This window comes from Peromyscus californicus, unplaced genomic scaffold (genome assembly GCF_007827085.1).
Source record: "Peromyscus californicus insignis strain IS unplaced genomic scaffold, ASM782708v3 Scaffold_5__1_contigs__length_169319896, whole genome shotgun sequence".
Classification (NCBI taxonomy): domain Eukaryota; kingdom Metazoa; phylum Chordata; class Mammalia; order Rodentia; family Cricetidae; genus Peromyscus; species Peromyscus californicus.
Window position 1 is genome coordinate 99,302,209 of NW_026294573.1, and position 17,522 is coordinate 99,319,730.

Here is a 17,522-nt window from a genome sequence, read left to right on the forward strand (position 1 = left end):
GCAATGAAGAAAGGAAATTCCCTTCCATTACCCAATTATTTACATCTTTACATGAAGAGGACAGAAGTTACTGATAGGCGCAAGTTCAAAACACTTGCCATGGGGTGAATGAGATTAAGGCAGCTCCATCAGCCACAGCTCCCACCTTCCCATTATGGGGCACTATCAAACAGTTTGAACTTAATTACTAACTACCTAAAACCTCCACATGTAAATTAAAAAGGTATAAACTCTACTCCTATCGCCCTTCCTTGACATAATAAAGAGAATATATGAGCATTACATTTGTAGAACATGAGACCAGCTTAAAAAGTGAATGCTGCTGTATCAGTGAAGTGGGGGTGTCTTAGGAAGTCTCAGGTTCTCTGCTCAGCTGAAATCACAGACTGCAAGAATCCATGCAGGTACCTGCTTCTGCCGTGGAAATGAACCTCACCTTCTCAATGTTTATCTGGTGTTTTCTTAACCTCTCCAGGTCTGTCGGGATCACTATCTTCGTGAATTTCTGGATAGCTGGTTCAAGGCGGCGTAACTTCACCTTTTCTTCATCTTCAGACATCCTAAAGCCTGTTAAGCCTCTTCCACTGTAGCTGATCTTCTTTCATGCAGAAACACCTAAAAAGGAACGTTTAAGAATGCTTTTACAACAGGGTCTGTTCTTTTTAGAAATAAGGAATGCAGGGCTGGAGAGACAGTTCATCAGTTAAAAGCACTGGCTGCTCTTCCAGAGGACCCGGGTTTGGTTCCCAGCACCCACATGATGGCTCACAACCACCTCTAACTCCAGTTCTAGTTCTGATACCATTTTCTGGCCTCCTCTGGCACTGTACATATGGTGCACAGACATACATACAGGCAAACACTCATATAAAATTTTTTTAAATAAAAAAAAATCAACAAATATGTAATTACTCTTTACTCCAAATATATACTAAACCCAAAATTGAACTTGAATGGCTTGGTTTTTCTATGAAATGATGTATATTAAAATATTATTTTTATTAAAGTAGTATCGAGTCATTCTCAAATACTTTTCAAACTGTTTTATTTTCATAGCACAGGCAGGACAGGAACTCTAGGATATGTAACTCTAGGCTGGTCTGGAAACCCCGAACCTCGAGCCTTTACCTCCCAAGATACTCTAGAATGTTCAGAAAATATAAGTGGGGGCCCATGAGATGGCCCAGTGGGTAAAAGAGCTTCCCACCAAGTTTGAAGACCTGAGTTCAATACTTGGGACCCACCCAATAGAGGAAAAAAAATTGACTTCTCTAACTAATATGGTGCATGTGTCTACATGGGCACACACACTCTAAATAAAAACGCAATCAAAAAGTTTAAAGAAAATACAAAAGTGAACAGAATAAAATAAAACTATCAATGATCTGCTCAACCTTAAGTACCTATTCTTTACATTTTGATGGCTCTCTCCTAGGGTCTTTTGCAATGTTAAGTATGTATGTAAACACCACTAAAAATAAGGACTTCCTAATATACTTTGGATACTGAACAGCCATCTTTCAAAAGAATTGCCAAATAGCAAAACTTCAAGAAAATTTTCACTCAATGTTTCTACTTATATCAAACTCCACTTCCAACATCATCATAATGTAATGTAATGTAATTCAAGTACACTGCAGAGTACAGAACTCATTTCATTGAAGGCTCTCATCTCTTCCTTTTTAAATAAGGAGATCAGCAATGTCTGCTAAATGACCGGCAATAGAACTCCAATAAGAAGCATGTTTGTAAGGCCAGAAGACGGCTCAGTGGGTAAAGGCACTTGCTGCCAAGATACAACCTGAGTTCGATCCCCAGGTCCTCCATGGGAGAGAACTGACTCCCTCTGACCTCCACATGCACACTGTAGCACACAAATGACATACACAAATAAATAAATGTACTTAAGTTTTTTTTTTTTAAAGAACCAGATTCCCTGCAGATACATGGTTGTGGTTTTTTGTTTTGTTTTATTTTTGTTTTTTTCCCTGTGTCACCAGGATTCTATAGCCATATAAAAAGTCCCAGCATATGCTTTTGGGGACAAGACAGGAGAGGTAGGAGCTGGAAGTGAGCATGCTCCAGAACCCCACACTGGCTTTAACTAGACAAATTTTACTTACATCAATTTTATAAATTTGAACTTCTAACAGATTTTACATAAATGCTTAGCTAAGCTTGAACACTAACAACATATATCATGCCTTGATGCCACCTCTTTAGGCCACAGCCCAACAATAATAAAAGTTGAACATATAATCCTGTTGGGTTAATGGCTTCCTAGTCCAGGTCTCATATAGATACACATTCATGTATTGATTCTGTGAGACCCTGACTCTTTAAGATCACTGTTTCCAGATTCTCAAAGAGATCTAATGCCCCCAAACATTAAGAACTGCTTTAAGCCGGGCGGTGGTGGCGCACGCCTTTAATCCCAGCACTCGGGAGGCAGAGCCAGGCAGATCTCTGTGAGTTCGAGGCCAGCCTGGGCTACCAAGTGAGTTCCAGGAAAAGGCGCAAAGCTACACAGAGAAACCCTGTCTCGAAAGACCCAAAAAAAAAAAAAAAAAAAAAAAAAGAACTGCTTTAAACAAGTTCTGTTTTTCTCCTTTCTTCTACAGTTGAAATCTTGAAGCAGACGCTATAAAAAATGACTTCCACTACCCATAGCTATGAACTTGGTTCTTATGCCTAATACAAGCTCCCAAGGAAAATATACAGGCACCAAGAAAAGAGTTAAAACTGAACCCCAGAGCAGACAGGAACTAGAGACACGTGGAAAAGTAGAGTGTGAAAAGAGACTCAAGAAAAACAAACAAAAACAGAAAATAACACAGGGCCTAGGAATGAGAAAGTGATCAAAAAGAAATGTCAAATCTATTCTTAAATATACAAAGACATAAATGAAGAACCAGACTTTTCAAAGTCTGTTTGAAAGAAGGAGTGGATTCTTGTTACAAAAGAGTTAACAGGCCAATTGGAACATAAGGCAAGTTAAAAAAAAAACTCTAAACTGAAGAGAGAGGACTAGTGAATGGAAGCTATCAGAACTCGGAAGATGAAAAGATGAAGAATATAAATGAGGAGATAAAGAACATAAATTCACAAGATGAGTAACAAATAGAAAAGAATACAGAAAACAACCAACAGAAATTATTCAAAGGAAATATTCTGAGAATTAAGGCGGAAGATCTCAAGTTGAAAAAGCATATAGCCCTGCTAGTATAAATAAAAACAAACTCACCTAAGCACATGATAGGAAACTGCAGAGCATCAAGGACAAAGAAAAAAAATCTTAAAAAGCAAACTAGAGATAACAGATAGATGAAAACAACAAATGCAGCCAACTTTTCATCAAAGCAATATATCAAAAGATAGGAATGTCTTCAAAGTACTAAGGAGTTGTTACATACCCAGGCAAATTATCATTTATGGTAAAGTCAAAATAATTATTTTCATACTGCAAGACTGAATTTAATAAACTGCTCATTAAAACGACTACTAAAAGGAGAGGGAGGAAAAGAGATGAGAGAGACAGAGAGAAAGTGTGTGTGTGTGTGTGTGTGTGTGTGTGTGTGTGTGTGTGTGTGTGTTCATGAACTTTTCTTTTTGGTACACCTCAGGATCCCGAGAGTCTGTAATACCTTTGGTAGGTAATGTGGTCAATAAACATTTATTGAATTCACCCTTCTCCCCCTTAAAACACTGCAAAGGAATGTAAAAAACACATTTTAACAATAAAGAAAATAAAAGGATAGAATAAACATAGTAACCTATTACTGGACTCAATGGATGAATGAATGTTGGATTTATTTGAATAACATGATCAAGTATATGGAAAATGTTACCATGTAAATATTTCTATTGCATACTTACTTTTAGTAGCATAGGATTACACTGTGAATGTTCCATAATCTAATCATCCATTGTATGCTATTTAAGTTGATCTCAATTTTCCACTATTATAAGCAAATTATGATTACTTTCCTCATACATTAATCTATACTACCACCCATGATTATTTAACACAGATAACTAAAAATAGAAATATTAAGCAGACACACTTTAAAGTTTTAAAAATATACACATTGCCAAATGTGCCATAAAAGGTTCTTATGGTTTACATTCCACCAGAAGCACTTCTCCATATTCTAACCAAAGGTCTGATTAGTGGGGAAAAAATGGTGTCTCAAGAGACTTTTCTACAGAAGTTCAGTCTCCTTCTAACTAGAATTTAAAATATTTTCCTCTATCATTTTCTATTTTTACAAAATTGTAATATATAGTTATATATTATATCTGAGAGCATAGCATTCAAATGATTGCAGGTACAATGTTATCATAACAAATATTGTCTAGTATGGCATTTACATCATGGAAGAGTTCACATTTGTCATGTTATAGGAAGATCCCAGTTCAATGTCAGAATGTGGTGTACAAGTGTGTTTAAATACTGACTGAAGCCGGGCGGTGGTGGCGCACGCCTTTAATCCCAGCACTCGGGAGGCAGAGCCAGGCGGATCTCTGTGAGTTCGAGGCCAGCCTGGGCTACCAAGTGAGTTCCAGGACAGGCACAAAGCTACACAGAGAAACCCTGTCTCGAAAAACCAAAAAAAAAAAAAAAAAAATACTGACTGAAAGTATATTCTAGCACTTTTTATTTTTTTACTCATAAAGATGGAACATGTCACATGATTAAAACACTAAACTAAAAAAGAATAAAAGATCTCACACCTGTAAAAATGTCCAAAAATATACAAAATGCCTAAGTTCCCAAACTTCTGTGAAGTTTTTATATTATTTTAGTGGTTTAAAAAAAGTATAAAATATTTGTGATACAATTTATTCTGTCATGGTGAGGTGATATACAGCTATTTGCACTGTCAAAACCAATGGAACTGTATGCACTAAAGAGTAAATGCTACTGCATAAAAATTAAAAAACTCGAAAATGTAGGAGAAATGTAAAACAAAAAATAAGCTATCAAAAATAAGGCTGCATTACCATGGCACTAAGTGAGGAAAGAAGCAATCAAAGCCCAGAACATAGTCTTGTTTTGCCAAACATTGTAAGGCTAAAGATTAAAACAGATGGACTGTGTTTTCTCTCTGTTGCAGAACATTTGTTTAACTATGTAAAGATGTGTTGTATTTGTTTAATTGTATAAAGATGTGTTGCTGTTTTGCCCTGCCTGCCTAAGGCACCTGAGTGGTTTAATAAAAAGCTGAATGGCCAATAGCAAGAGAGGTGTAGGCAGGACTTCCAGGTAGGGAAAGTAAGTAGGAGGAGGAATTTAGGCTGGGGGAAGAAAGAAAAAGAGACCCAGGGGCCAGACAGACACAGAGGAAGCAAGAAAGTAGACATACAGAATGAAAGAAAGGTTAAAAAGCCCCAAAGCAAAAAGTATATTAGAATAGAAACAGGTTAAATTAAGTTAAAAGAGCTAGTGGGACAAGCCTACCCTAAGGCCAAGCAGTAATAATTAATAATGTTTCCATGTCTTTATCTGGGAGCTGGTTGGCAGCTCAAAGAAAATTCCAACTTCATCTCTCAGTAGTGTATTTTAGATATCCTGGAATTACTGTCTGCCCATACTAGGACTGAACAAATAAGAAAACATTTCCCAGAAAGTGAGTCAGTTCTCACTGTTAGAGAACAAGCAGGAGCCAATACCAGGATGAACCTGGTGGTATGAAGACAGAGATACCATTCTGCACTTTTATTTTTTAAATCTATACAAACAGATACATAAATACTGATCTTGCATACATGGGTGTGTACATGCATATATTGCTGTCCTTTGTGAGGCTCTGAAAGCAATGGCACCCTAGTAGCAGTGAGCACCCCTGGACCACAGCTGTTGGTATCTAACACCATCCTGAAAGACAGAGGGCAGCAAGCAACACATGAGAGAAGGAAATCGGGAGTCCTTGAAGAAGTGGTCGATTCCAGGACTGGGGCAGGGAGAACACAGGGGTACAGAAAAAAGGACAACACAAGACCTCCCACTGGTCAAAGTGAGAACAATTTGATATATTAAGTGCATAATAACAGAAAAATAATCATATGAGATTTTGTTTGGGTTTTTCTAAGACAGGGTCTCTCTGGCTGCCCTGGAACCCAGCTCTGTAGACCAGGCTGGCTTTGAACTCAAGAGATCTGCCTGCTTCTACCTGCCAAATGCTGGGATTAAAGGTGTGCACCACTACTGCCCGGCAATCACAGGAGTTTGACACAAAGAACTGAATACAGATAAAGAAATAGGAAGAATGTACAGCTCCTTCTTAGAGAATAATTCTAATGAAGGAAGGAGGGAAATTGAAGGGAGCCACGGTACCAACGTAATAGTACTTGGAGAATTACTGGAGTAGTAATTGCTGTGGCGAATCCCCCAGACACCAAGTTTAACTGATTAAGGTTGACACCACAAGCAGCAGGTCCCGAGCCGAGGATCCATGGTGGCATAAACTGAAAAGGGTACTTATATTTTGTGGTGTTCTGAACAAAAATGCAACAATCTAATCACAACAAACTATAGCCAAATTCCCACTCGAAAGGCACTACCAAGACTCCCGGTTCTTCAAAAGCATAAAAGTCACCAGACAGTCCAAGATTGGAAAAGGTGATGGTGCCATGTAGATAAAGAGTGAGGCTGGGTCTTAGATCCCATTGTAGAACACAGAAAGTATTCTAATAAAAAAGAATGCTATCACAGGAGACCCAGTTAAATCTAATATTAATCTCTTGCTCTCAGTGACTGTATGGTATGTAAAATGCTAACACAAGGGAAGCTGTAGTCTTCTGTACTACTTGTGGGACCTCTCTGTCTCTGTGTCTCTCTCCTCTGTTGTTTTGTTTTGTTTTTCAAGACAGGGTATCTCTGTGTAACCATGGCTGTCCTGGAACTCGCTCTGTAGATCAGGCTGGCCTTGAACTCCCGGAGAGCGCCCTGCCTTTGCTTCGGGAGTGCTGGGATTAAAGGCGTGTACCACCACCTCCCAGCTACTTGTGCAAACTATCAATAATTGTAAATTACTCCACAGTTTCTGTTTTGTGTTTGTATTTGTGCATGTTTAAGAATTGCTTGTTTCATGACAGAAAGAACATTTAGAAGCCAGAATGGCGATCATTTTCCAGGCGCACACATTTGCAGTGGGAGGCGTCAAGTGCTTTACAAACTTGATCTCCTGGTACTTGCAACTAAGATGGGATGGGTACCGTGATACTCAGGGTCCCGAAGAAGAAAAAGTACTCAAATGTGAAGTAGATTACTGGAGACTTACTCATAAGCCAAAGGGCCCCTTTCCTAAAAAAAATGTCCCAAATAACCCACAACACCATCCCTCAAAGTAACTCGTCCCCTTGGGCTTGTGGGTGGCGCAAGGAGTGCAGGCCCGGACCCCGCAGCTGCGGCCTCTCCGCGTCCCGCCTGGGCACCGGCGTCGCGTCGTCCCCCTCGACGTCACCAGGGCGCACCCGGGGCCACACCGACCGCCCCCAGCGGCGCGGCTGAGCGGGCGACCCGACACAACCCAGGGCCCGGAGCGTCTCTCCAGGGCGACCCCGGAGGCCTTGGCACCGCGGGGTCCCGTCCTCCCCGCGCCCGCTGGGACAGCTGCTCCAAAACTGAAACCTGGGAGGCTCGGCCACTTCTGGACGCGCCGCTCGCACCGACCCAAAGCCGGGCTTGCTGCCTGGCGCCTCTCACGGACGTCCACACCCCGGCCGGCGCTGCCACGTCCGCAGCCCAGCGCCCCCGGAGGAGGCCGCCCCTCAGCCCCTTACCTCCCGCCTAGAAGCTCGAGGCCGTCGATACTCACGGCGCAGGCGCAAGAGGGGCGGGGCATCTCCAGGGGGCGGGGTCGAGTGGTCCCGCCCCGTATCGTCCCAGCGGGAGGGGAGGTAGGACAAGCGGTGCCAGCCCCTGGAGGAACGGAACTACATGTGCTTCGTAGGTCGCCTTGTGTGCTGTGTCCAAGACAGTTTACATTTGGATAACCCTCTGCATGTTACAGTTTTCCTGCGCATTTTCTCGTGTTCCTTGAATTCTGCAGGCGAGGACGACCACGTGTCCTTAGCTCTTTAGGTGTGTGGAAACAAGCTCAGAGAGGTGTGCCTTCGCCCCGCCCCCCAAAGCTCCTGAGTGACAGGCTGGCGGTTGCGGGAGTTGTGGGACGGGGGGTCCTTAATGGCCAAGGGCACAGATGGAAGCAGGGACGAATTATGGTTTTGCCCAGAGCCTGCTGCAGCGCTTTGGGCGTCTGTCCTTATTAAAATGAGAGTTGGTGACTTTGAGGCTCAGCACAGATTTGAAGTGACTCACTCCAGCTCAGCCTGTTTGTGACACAGCTGTTCTCACAGCTGATTTACCTAATTTCCTTCTCAAGTCATTCCAGTTGGACGAGCTGCTGCAAGAACAAGCTCTGAAGTGTGTGCAGGTCACTGGGCCTCCTCTCTGAATGGTTATACCTCCAGACCCAGGCAATTAATAAGCGTGTGTGTGTGTGTGTGTGTGTGTGTGTGTGTGTGTGTGTGTGTGTGTGTGTGTGTGTGTATCAGAATATTGCTAAGAATGGTTCCCCCGATGATGTAGTTTTCAACAATCTTAAGGATGTTCATATCAGCTCTAAGGAAACTCAATTCTTAAGGTCTGCAAGTGGAATGGAAGTGGAGGGAGAATTTTGGCCCTCAGATTAGGGGTTTAAAAAAGTATTGAGGCCGGGCGGTGGTGGCGCACGCCTTTAATCCCAGCACTCGGGAGGCAGAGGCCGGCGGATCTCTGTGAGTTCGAGGCCAGCCTGGGCTACCAAGTGAGTCCCAGGAAAGGCGCAAAGCTACACAGAGAAACCCTGTCTCGAAAAACCAAAAAAAAAAAAAAAGTATTGAAAGCAATTTCTAAAATAAAGCATACTACTTGCTAAGCGATTTGAATTTTCTTTGGGGGCTAGTGTTTATGGTACCCTTAGTTCAAAGAACGAGATATTGATCAAATTTTCATCCTAAGGAGAAAAATAAAGACATTAGGCAATACCATAGGAAACACTTTTTTTTTTTTTTTTATGTCAGAATTAGTTAAACAAGAAAGCTGGGGCAGGGTTTAACTGGTAAAATGCCTGCTGTGCAAGATTGAAGAACTGAGTTCAGGCACCCAGCACTCACATAAATAGCCGAGCTCTGTGGCATGTTTTTGCAATCCTAACACTCTGGAGACAAACGGGGGATCCATGAGCTGGCTGGCCAGCTGGCTAGCTGATCTTGCTGAATTGGTGAGCTATGGGTTCACTGAGAGACTATGCTGTCATGCACGCCAAAAAAAATCAGTTAAACAAGACCTTTTGAATGAAAGAGAATTGGTGTTGAGCTCTAAAAAGGAGGCCTCCAGTGCAAGAGGGAGCCATGGCACTCTAGGATTGACTTTGGCCTTCTTGGTGGTTATATGATGTTTGCTATAACTTAGGTGTGTCATGTAGAAAGATAAAACCACTTAATCTAACCGTTTGGCTAGCTGCACATATAATCTTTCAATATGCAGACATAGGTGTGTGACCTTTTTTGCTCTTGCCCTAAGCCATAAAGTTACTAGAGTCAGATCTGCTGCTACAAGACAAAGTTTTCCTGAGATCCTAACTGAACCCAGTAGATCCTAACAGAAGAAAACAGAAAGCAGTATACATTTTGGAAAGAAACTGAAAAGAAATTACTGTCTGGTAGCATGATTATGTTCACATAGAGCTGGCAGGGATGCATTGAAACAAATTCGAGGTGATCAGAAAGGCAACTTTCCTAAATGATAATCACAAGTTTAAAAATGTAGCAGGAAAGTGAACACCCAGAAACAAATATGCGTGTGTTTATGAGGAAGCAGAGGACCTGCCGGGAAGAGCTGAGAAGCTCTAAAGAGGTCAGGTGGGGGAGGAGAAGCTTAAAAGGAGCATGAGGTATAAACAAACCGAAAGAAACAAAACACAAAATCATCTCATTACATGCAGAAAAAGCCTTTGATAAAATTCAACACCCTTTTATGATAAAAGTCCTGGAGAGATTAGGGACACAAGGGACATATCTCAGCATGATAAAGTCAGTCTACAGCAAGCCCATAGCCAGCATCAGGTTAAATGGACAGAAACTCAAAGCATTTCTAGTAAAATCAGGAACAAGCCGGGCGGTGGTGGCGCACGCCTTTAATCCCAGCACTCGGGAGGCAGAGGCCGGCGGATCTCTGTGAGTTCGAGGCCAGCCTGGGCTACCAAGTGAGTTCCAGGAAAGGCACAAAGCTACACAGAGAAACCCTGTCTCGAAAAACAAAACAAAAAAAAAAAAAAAAAAAATCAGGAACAAGGCAAGGTTGTCCACTCTCTATATACCTATTCAATATAGTACTTGAAGTCTTAGCTAGAGCAATAAGACAACTGAGGAGGATCAAGGAGATACAAATTGGAAAGGAAGAAGTCAAAGTATCTTTATTTGCAGGTGATATAATAGTATACATAAGTAACTCTAAAAATTCCACTGGGAGACTCCTACAGCTGATAAATACTTTCAGCAAAGTAGCTGGATACAAAATTAACTCACAAAATTCAGCAGCCTTCCTATGTACAGATGACATATGGACTGAAAAAGAAATCAGGGAAACAAAACCTTTCACAAGGGCCTTAAATAATATAAACTATCTTGGGGTAACTCTAACCAGCAGTTAAAGACTTGTAAGATTAAAAACTTAAAGTCTTTGAAGAAAGAAGTTGAAGATATCAGAAGATGGAAAGACCTCTCATGCTCATGGATTGGTAGGATTAATATAGTTAAAATGGCCACTCTGCCAAAAGCACTCTACAGATTCAATGCAATCCTCATCAAAATTCCAACACAATTCTTCACAGATCTTCACAGCTGAAAGGATAAGTTTCAGCTTCATATGGAAAAACAAGAAACCCAGGATAGCCAAAACAATCCTGAGCAATAAAAGAACTGCCAGGTATATCACCACCCCCATTTTCAAGCTGTACTACAGAGTAATAGTAATAAAAACTGCATGGTATTGGCACAAAAACAGACATGTTGATAAATGGAATTGAGTTGAAGACCCAGACATAAATCCACACATCTATGGGGACCTGACTTTTTTAAATAAAGAAATCAGAAATACATACTGGAAAAAAAAGACAGCATCTTCAACAAATGGTGCTGGTCAAACTGGATGTTGGCATGTAGAAGAATCTAGATAGATCCATACTTTAACACTCTGCACAAAACTCAACTCCAGATTGATCAAAGACCTCAGTGTAAGGATAGATACAATCCAGCTATACCACTCATGAATATATATCCAAAGGATATTTCATCCTACCACAGAGACATTTGCTCAACCATGTTCATTGCTGCTCTATTCATAATAGTCAGAAATTGGAAACAACCTAGATGCCCATCAACAGAAGAATGGATAAAGATGATAAGGTACATCTACACAATGGAATATTACCATTAAAAATGGCATAATAAAATTTGTAGGTAAATTGATGGAAATAGAAAAAAAATCATCCTGAGTGGGGTATCCTAGGCACAGAACGATGAATGTGGTACATATTAGCTTATACGTGGATATTAACTGTTAAGCTAATGATAATCAAGTTACAATCCATAGAACCACAGAGATTAGGTATAGAATAAGGAACTAGAGGGTACAGATAGATCTTGTTAGGAAGGGGAAATAGAATAGATAATTATGGGTGCATGGGGGATTTGAACAGGAGGATCAAGTCGGGAGGGGAAGGTGGGAATGAGGGGAGAAGATGGAGAGAGACAGCTAAAATTAAGGACCATTTGAGGGGAAGTATGGAAACCTAAATCATATGCATATATGAAGGCAATCTAAATGAAGTTGTCAAATAATGGGAGAGACAGAGCCCCAACTAGCCATCTCTTGTCACCAAACGAAGCTTACAGTACCACATTTGGGTTACATCTAATTGAGTTGTTGGCCAAAGGGGTCCCATAGGAATCCCCAGACAACCCAGGCTATTGCCAAGAGGTTGCTCTCCACAAACTGACAGCAAGGTCCCATTGCTAAAGACAACACCTACACAACTCATTGAATGTGGAGAAGTAGAATTGGTGCCTACATATAGCCTTTACCCCTACATTCTAATGTCCTTGGTATAGGAAAGTACTCTGCATGTTATCAAAGGAGAAATGAAAGCACCAAGCCAGCCACAAACCTATGATCTACAATGGTGCATTGCCTACAGGATATACCAGGTCAATGGTGGCACAAAGTTTGTGAGAGTAACCAACAAAGATCTGATTTGACTTAGGTCCCATTCAGTGACATAAAACCCATATCCAACATTGCTTAGGTGGCCAAGAACCAGAGACTAGACAGCCCAGGAACTTAGGGTAAAACCAAATACTACTGCTCTAATAAAAATAGCAATAAAATGACTCCTATACTCAGAAATCAGTGCCTAGCTCAGCCATCATCAGAGAAGTTTCCTTCCACAGTAGTTGAGAACAAATACAGAGAACCCATGACAGACATTAGGCAGTGATTAAGAGACCTTAATACACTCAATTCTAAGTAGGATGTTTCCATCAAATCCTTCCTCTCAGGGCTCAGGGGAAGAGGAGGCTGAAAGAGTGTAAGAGCCAGATAGGATGGAGGATACCAAGGAAACCAAGCCCTCTATATCAACTGAGCAAAGCTCATATGAACATATAGAGACTGAGGCAGCATGTACAGGGTCTGCTATGTATGTACCAGGTCCTCTGCATATATATTATGGCTTTCAGTTTAGTGTTTTTATGGGATTCCTGAATGTGCAAATAAGTGGGTCTCTGATTCTTGTGGTTTTTCTGGGTCTCTTTTTCTTCTGTTTGCCTGTCTTGTTCAACTCCAGTGTGATAGTTTTTATTTTATCTTACTATATTTTATTCTGTTGTATTTTATTATTATCCCTTAGAAGCCTGTTTTTTTCCTAATGAGAAACAGAAAGGGAGTGGATCTGGATGGAGGGGAGGTAGGAAGGAACTGGGAGGTGGAGAGGGAGGAGAAACTGTAATCAAGATATATTATATGAGGTGGGAAATCTGTTTTCAATAAAGGGAAAAAGGCCATGAGGAACTCCACGAAGCAACCTCCAAAGTAGACAGCACGGTCACACCCACTTTCCAGACTAGAAGTTGAGGCTTCTGAGAAAGCTACCATGGTCAAGGTCTCACACACTAGAGGACAGGAATAACACAAGTCTTACCTGAGAACAAAACCTGTGCTTTTAGTATCATCTTTATATCTCCATAAAGGGCACAAATAAAGACTCAAATATGCGAAAAAATGACACATTTTTTCCTGGAAAGAAAACTCAGTCTTATAAAGGTATTTCCCCGTAATTAGTTCTAAAATTTAGCAAAAATCCCATAATAGTTTCTATGATAAAACATCCCTTTTTGGTTTTTTTTAATACATTTTTTATTAAAATACAATCATATCCCTTTTAACTTTCCCTTTTCTGTGGAGGCCCACAAAGGTTTCCTAGTGAGATCTGAGCTTGCTTTACCCAGAAGGGCTGCATTAGAGGATTGATTGGCCACATGTGTGGTTACCAGGTAATTGGAAAGGGTCTTTTGCTCCACCCCTTGGCATTCCTTTAAAAGGTCCTTTAGAAGAGACAGAAGGGGCCACTGGATAATGATCCAAGCCCTCCTGAGGCTATCCTGTGTTTCTATCTGTTTCTCTCCCCCTCTATCCTTCTCTCTATTATCCCTTATCCCTCACTCCTCAAGAGCACCCTGTAGCATAATGTGGGAGCCAGTCTCCCAACTGGGCTCCCACACTTTTCTACCACCAATCCCTCCCAATTCCCCTCCCTGCAATTCCTTCCATGTCCTCCCTCGCTCTGAAAGATAGCCTCTTCTCTGATTATTTCTGGTATGTGTGTGGTGTGTGTGTGTGTGTGTGTGTGTGTGTGTGTGTGTGTGTGTGTGTGTGTATGTGTGTGTGTGTGTGTGTGTGTATGCAAATCTATAAATGCAACCTGCTGAGTTCATTCTTGTTGTTTGTGTTTATATGGTTTTGGGGATAACCACTTTGTTTTGAACAACCAATAAGGAGGCTCATCACTGGAAGAAGCTAACTTTCTCTCAGTAGTTATCAGTTGCCTATGGTTCCTTGTCCAGGGGTGTGACCCTGTGAGGTTTTCTCACTTCCCACTTGGCATGTCTACTGACCTTGCCATTGTTCCAGTCTTGTTTATGCAGTCATTTCTTTTCTTTCTTTCTTTCTTTCTTTCTTTCTTTCTTTCTTTCTTTCTTTCTTTCTTTCTTTTTTTAATGCCGAATGGTGTTTATTGAAGGAGGGAGGAGGTCTTAAATACAGGCTTACAGCACAATGGGAGAACCCTGGAGGGCATAAGTTTGCTACCAATGTTTTACAATCTTGCATCTAAGCTGTTAATGCCCATTATACAGAATACACAGACAAGGATCTTCCCTTAAGCATTCAGGAGGGTGGAACCTGGCAGGGAATTAGCATAGGGAGGATATCAAGGTGAAGGTCAGCAAGCAAGGCAGCAGTTACCCAAAATGGGGGCCAGGTCCCTACAGGTCCCCCTTTTACTAAAAAATGAGCTTCTGACATAGGTTGCGTGGGACGTCAGCAGGTCACCTTACCTGTCATGGAGACACCTGCCCAGGCCACACAGGTGCTCTGACTTAGGTTGGTGAGCGCCCCCCAGGCATTACCTGTCTCTGAATACTCATTATCATACAGACTCAATCGTGTGTGAGCTGTAGAGTTAATTGCTGCCAAAGATCTCAAAGTGGTTCTGGGCTTGCAGTCTGTGTGTTCGACACAAAAAAGACCAACAGAAGTCCTAACCCACGCATAGCCAGTAGGCTAAAGGCAACTGAGCCATTCCTTTCCTTAACGAGCCTTACTTTATGCAGTCATTTCTAGAAAAGACTGTTTCATAGAAGACTTACTGGTATTCTGGCTCTTACTCTTTCCTCCCCTTCTTCTCTAATATTTCCTGAAACAAATATGTGAGAGCTATGACATACATGTATCCATTGGGACTGGGCTCCTCAAGATCTGTTGATCTCTGTATTGGGTTTTCTGTAACAGCCTCCATTTGCTATAAAGAAAGGAGAAAGTTTTTTGATGATTGATGATAGCTACACTTACCTGTGGGTACAAAGATAACAGTTAGATTATAGCTAGGAATCATGCTGGTTTAGCAAAGTGGGTATTAGTAGATTCTCTTCTAAGCCCCTGGTAGTTGTCTAGGTTTCTAGTATGAGGCACGGTTTCTCTCCTCCTGCCTTAAGTTCAATTAGACAACTGTTGGGTACCACCAACCTATGAGTGGCCACTTACTGCATCCATCTGGATATCTTGCCATGCTGGTCATTGTTGTGGTTCATAGGTGCCACAACTGAGTAGGACTATTGACTGCTTCCCTCCCTTGGCAACTTGCATAGTATTTTCTGGCAACCAAGGGCATTAGCCATTGTCTATATTGTTTTGGGGGTTACTTAGACTACTCTGACCAACTATTCTAAGGGATTTTTCATGCCTGGTACTAGGGAGTTTTGTTAGTCTATGGTTCCTATGGGGAGCATGGTCAGCCATAGTGGCATAACTCTGTGTATGTGTGTGTGTGTGTGTGTGTGTGTGTGTGTGTGTGTGTGTGTGTGTGTTGTGTATAATTTTAGGTGAATATAAATGAATAAGATTCCTTGAGACTTTATCAAACAACCTTGGTGTTATTTGTCCCTCTTTCTTCTTATTGATCTCTCTTCTCTTTCCTCAACTGGAGCCCTCCTCCCCATTTTTCCATTCCTAGCTTCATATCACCTGCATCCTGCTCTGTCTCTCTCCAACCCCTCCCCATTCCTTTATACTTCTTAGTTTCTGTGGCTATTCCATGTTATATACTCACACCTAAAGATTGGAAACCAGGAACCACAGATGAGAGAGTGCATGTGGCATTTGTCTTTGGGGTCTAGGTTACCTCACTGTCTATAATATGTCTTAGTTATTTTTCTACTGCTGTGACAAAACACCATGATGAAGGCAACTTATTAAAAAGAGCATCTAATTGAGGGATTGCTTACATTTTTAGAGGGTGAATCCATGTAGTGGTTTGAATAAAAATTGCCCACAAAGGTTCATGTATTTGAATGCTTAGTCATTGGGGAATGGCACTATTTGAAAGGATTAGGAGTTGTGTCCTTGTTGGAGGAAGTGTGTCACTGGAGGTGGGCTTTGAGGTTTCAAAAGCCCAAGCCAGGTCTAGTGACTCTCTCCCTTCCTGCTGCCTAGGGATTTGGATGTACAACTCTCAGCTACCATGCCTTCCTGCAAACTGCCATGCTCCTCACAGTGAGGCTAATGGACTAAACCTCTGAAACTGTAAGCAAGCCCCAGTTAATGCTTAATTTGATAAGAATTGCTGTGCTCATGGTGTCTCTTCAGAGCAATAGAACACTGAGTAAGACAGTTCATAACCATGATGGTGGAAAGCACGGCAGCAGGCAGGCTGGCATGGCACTGAAGTAGTAGCGGAGAGCTTACATATTAAAACAGCAACCACAAGGCGGGGGTAAGGGAGGGGCGATAATTGGGAATGGCAGGAACTTTTTAAACTCCAAGACCAACCCTGGTTATATACCTCTTCCAACAAGGCCACACCTCCTAATCCTTCCTAAACAGTTCTACCAACTGCAGAAAAACATTCAAATACATGAGCCTGTAGTAGTATTTGCTCCACCCATGACCTTGGGCTATAGGGCCCGAAGGAGACAGTACTTCTTGCCATTGTACGTAACCTCTTAAAAGGAAAGGGAGAAGGGTCACGAGCCCCTTCTCTCTGCTGCCTGCTTCTTGGTCCCATGGAACTGCCAGGTGGATTCGCTCCTGGTCAGATCAGAGGATGACTTCAGTTGTCTACTCTGTTCTGTATTTGTGAGTGTATTTCCTCAATTTACTCTAATAAATTTCCCTAATACTCCTTAAGCAGAATCCTGTGGATTTATCACATTATGAACCCATAAGGGTCATTCTCATTCTCTCATTCAAACCACCACATAATCTTTTCTATGATTTCACTTTTTTTTAGAGCTGAGTAGTATCCCATTGTGTATATGTAATGTATCACATTTTCGTTATCCACTTATCTATTGACAGATCTTTACCTAAAATCTTTAATTGATTAATTTTCTTGAGATAGAGCCTCACTCTACATCCCTGGCTAGCCCACAACTTGACATGTAGACCAAACTGACCTCAAACTTACAGAGATCCTCTTGCTTCTGCCTCTCAAATGCTGAACTAAATGCATATGCCACCATGCCTGGCAAACACCCTTTTCAAAATCCCAGTTGGTTTTGTAACTATTACTCTTTTGAATGTGATTTCTGCTCATTTCCCCTATTTCTTCTTCTTTTTTAATAAATACTTTATTATTATTATTATATTTTATTATATATGTCTTTCTCTCTCTCTTTCTTTGTTTTTTTTTAAGTTTCTCAAG

At 41.4% G+C, this 17,522-nt stretch overlaps 1 protein-coding gene across 2 annotated transcripts in view; it reads right to left on the bottom strand.

Annotated features, from left to right (window-relative positions):
- The window catches only part of Stx17 (syntaxin 17), a 60,609-nt gene extending 52,751 nt beyond the window's left edge, over positions 1-7,858 (bottom strand). Inside the window, exons 1-2 of one of the 2 annotated variants that reach the window (XM_052714965.1) lie at positions 7,786-7,858; positions 437-615 (exon numbers count right to left, since the gene is read on the bottom strand). In XM_052714965.1, coding sequence (XP_052570925.1) covers positions 437-559 — 123 coding nt within the window. In that variant the 5' untranslated portion in view covers positions 560-615; positions 7,786-7,858. Of the gene's footprint in view, positions 1-436; positions 616-7,633; positions 7,718-7,785 lie in introns of those variants that run through there. The other variant, XM_052714966.1, reaches the window with a different exon arrangement.
- Between the last annotated feature and the right edge of the window lie 9,664 nt (positions 7,859-17,522).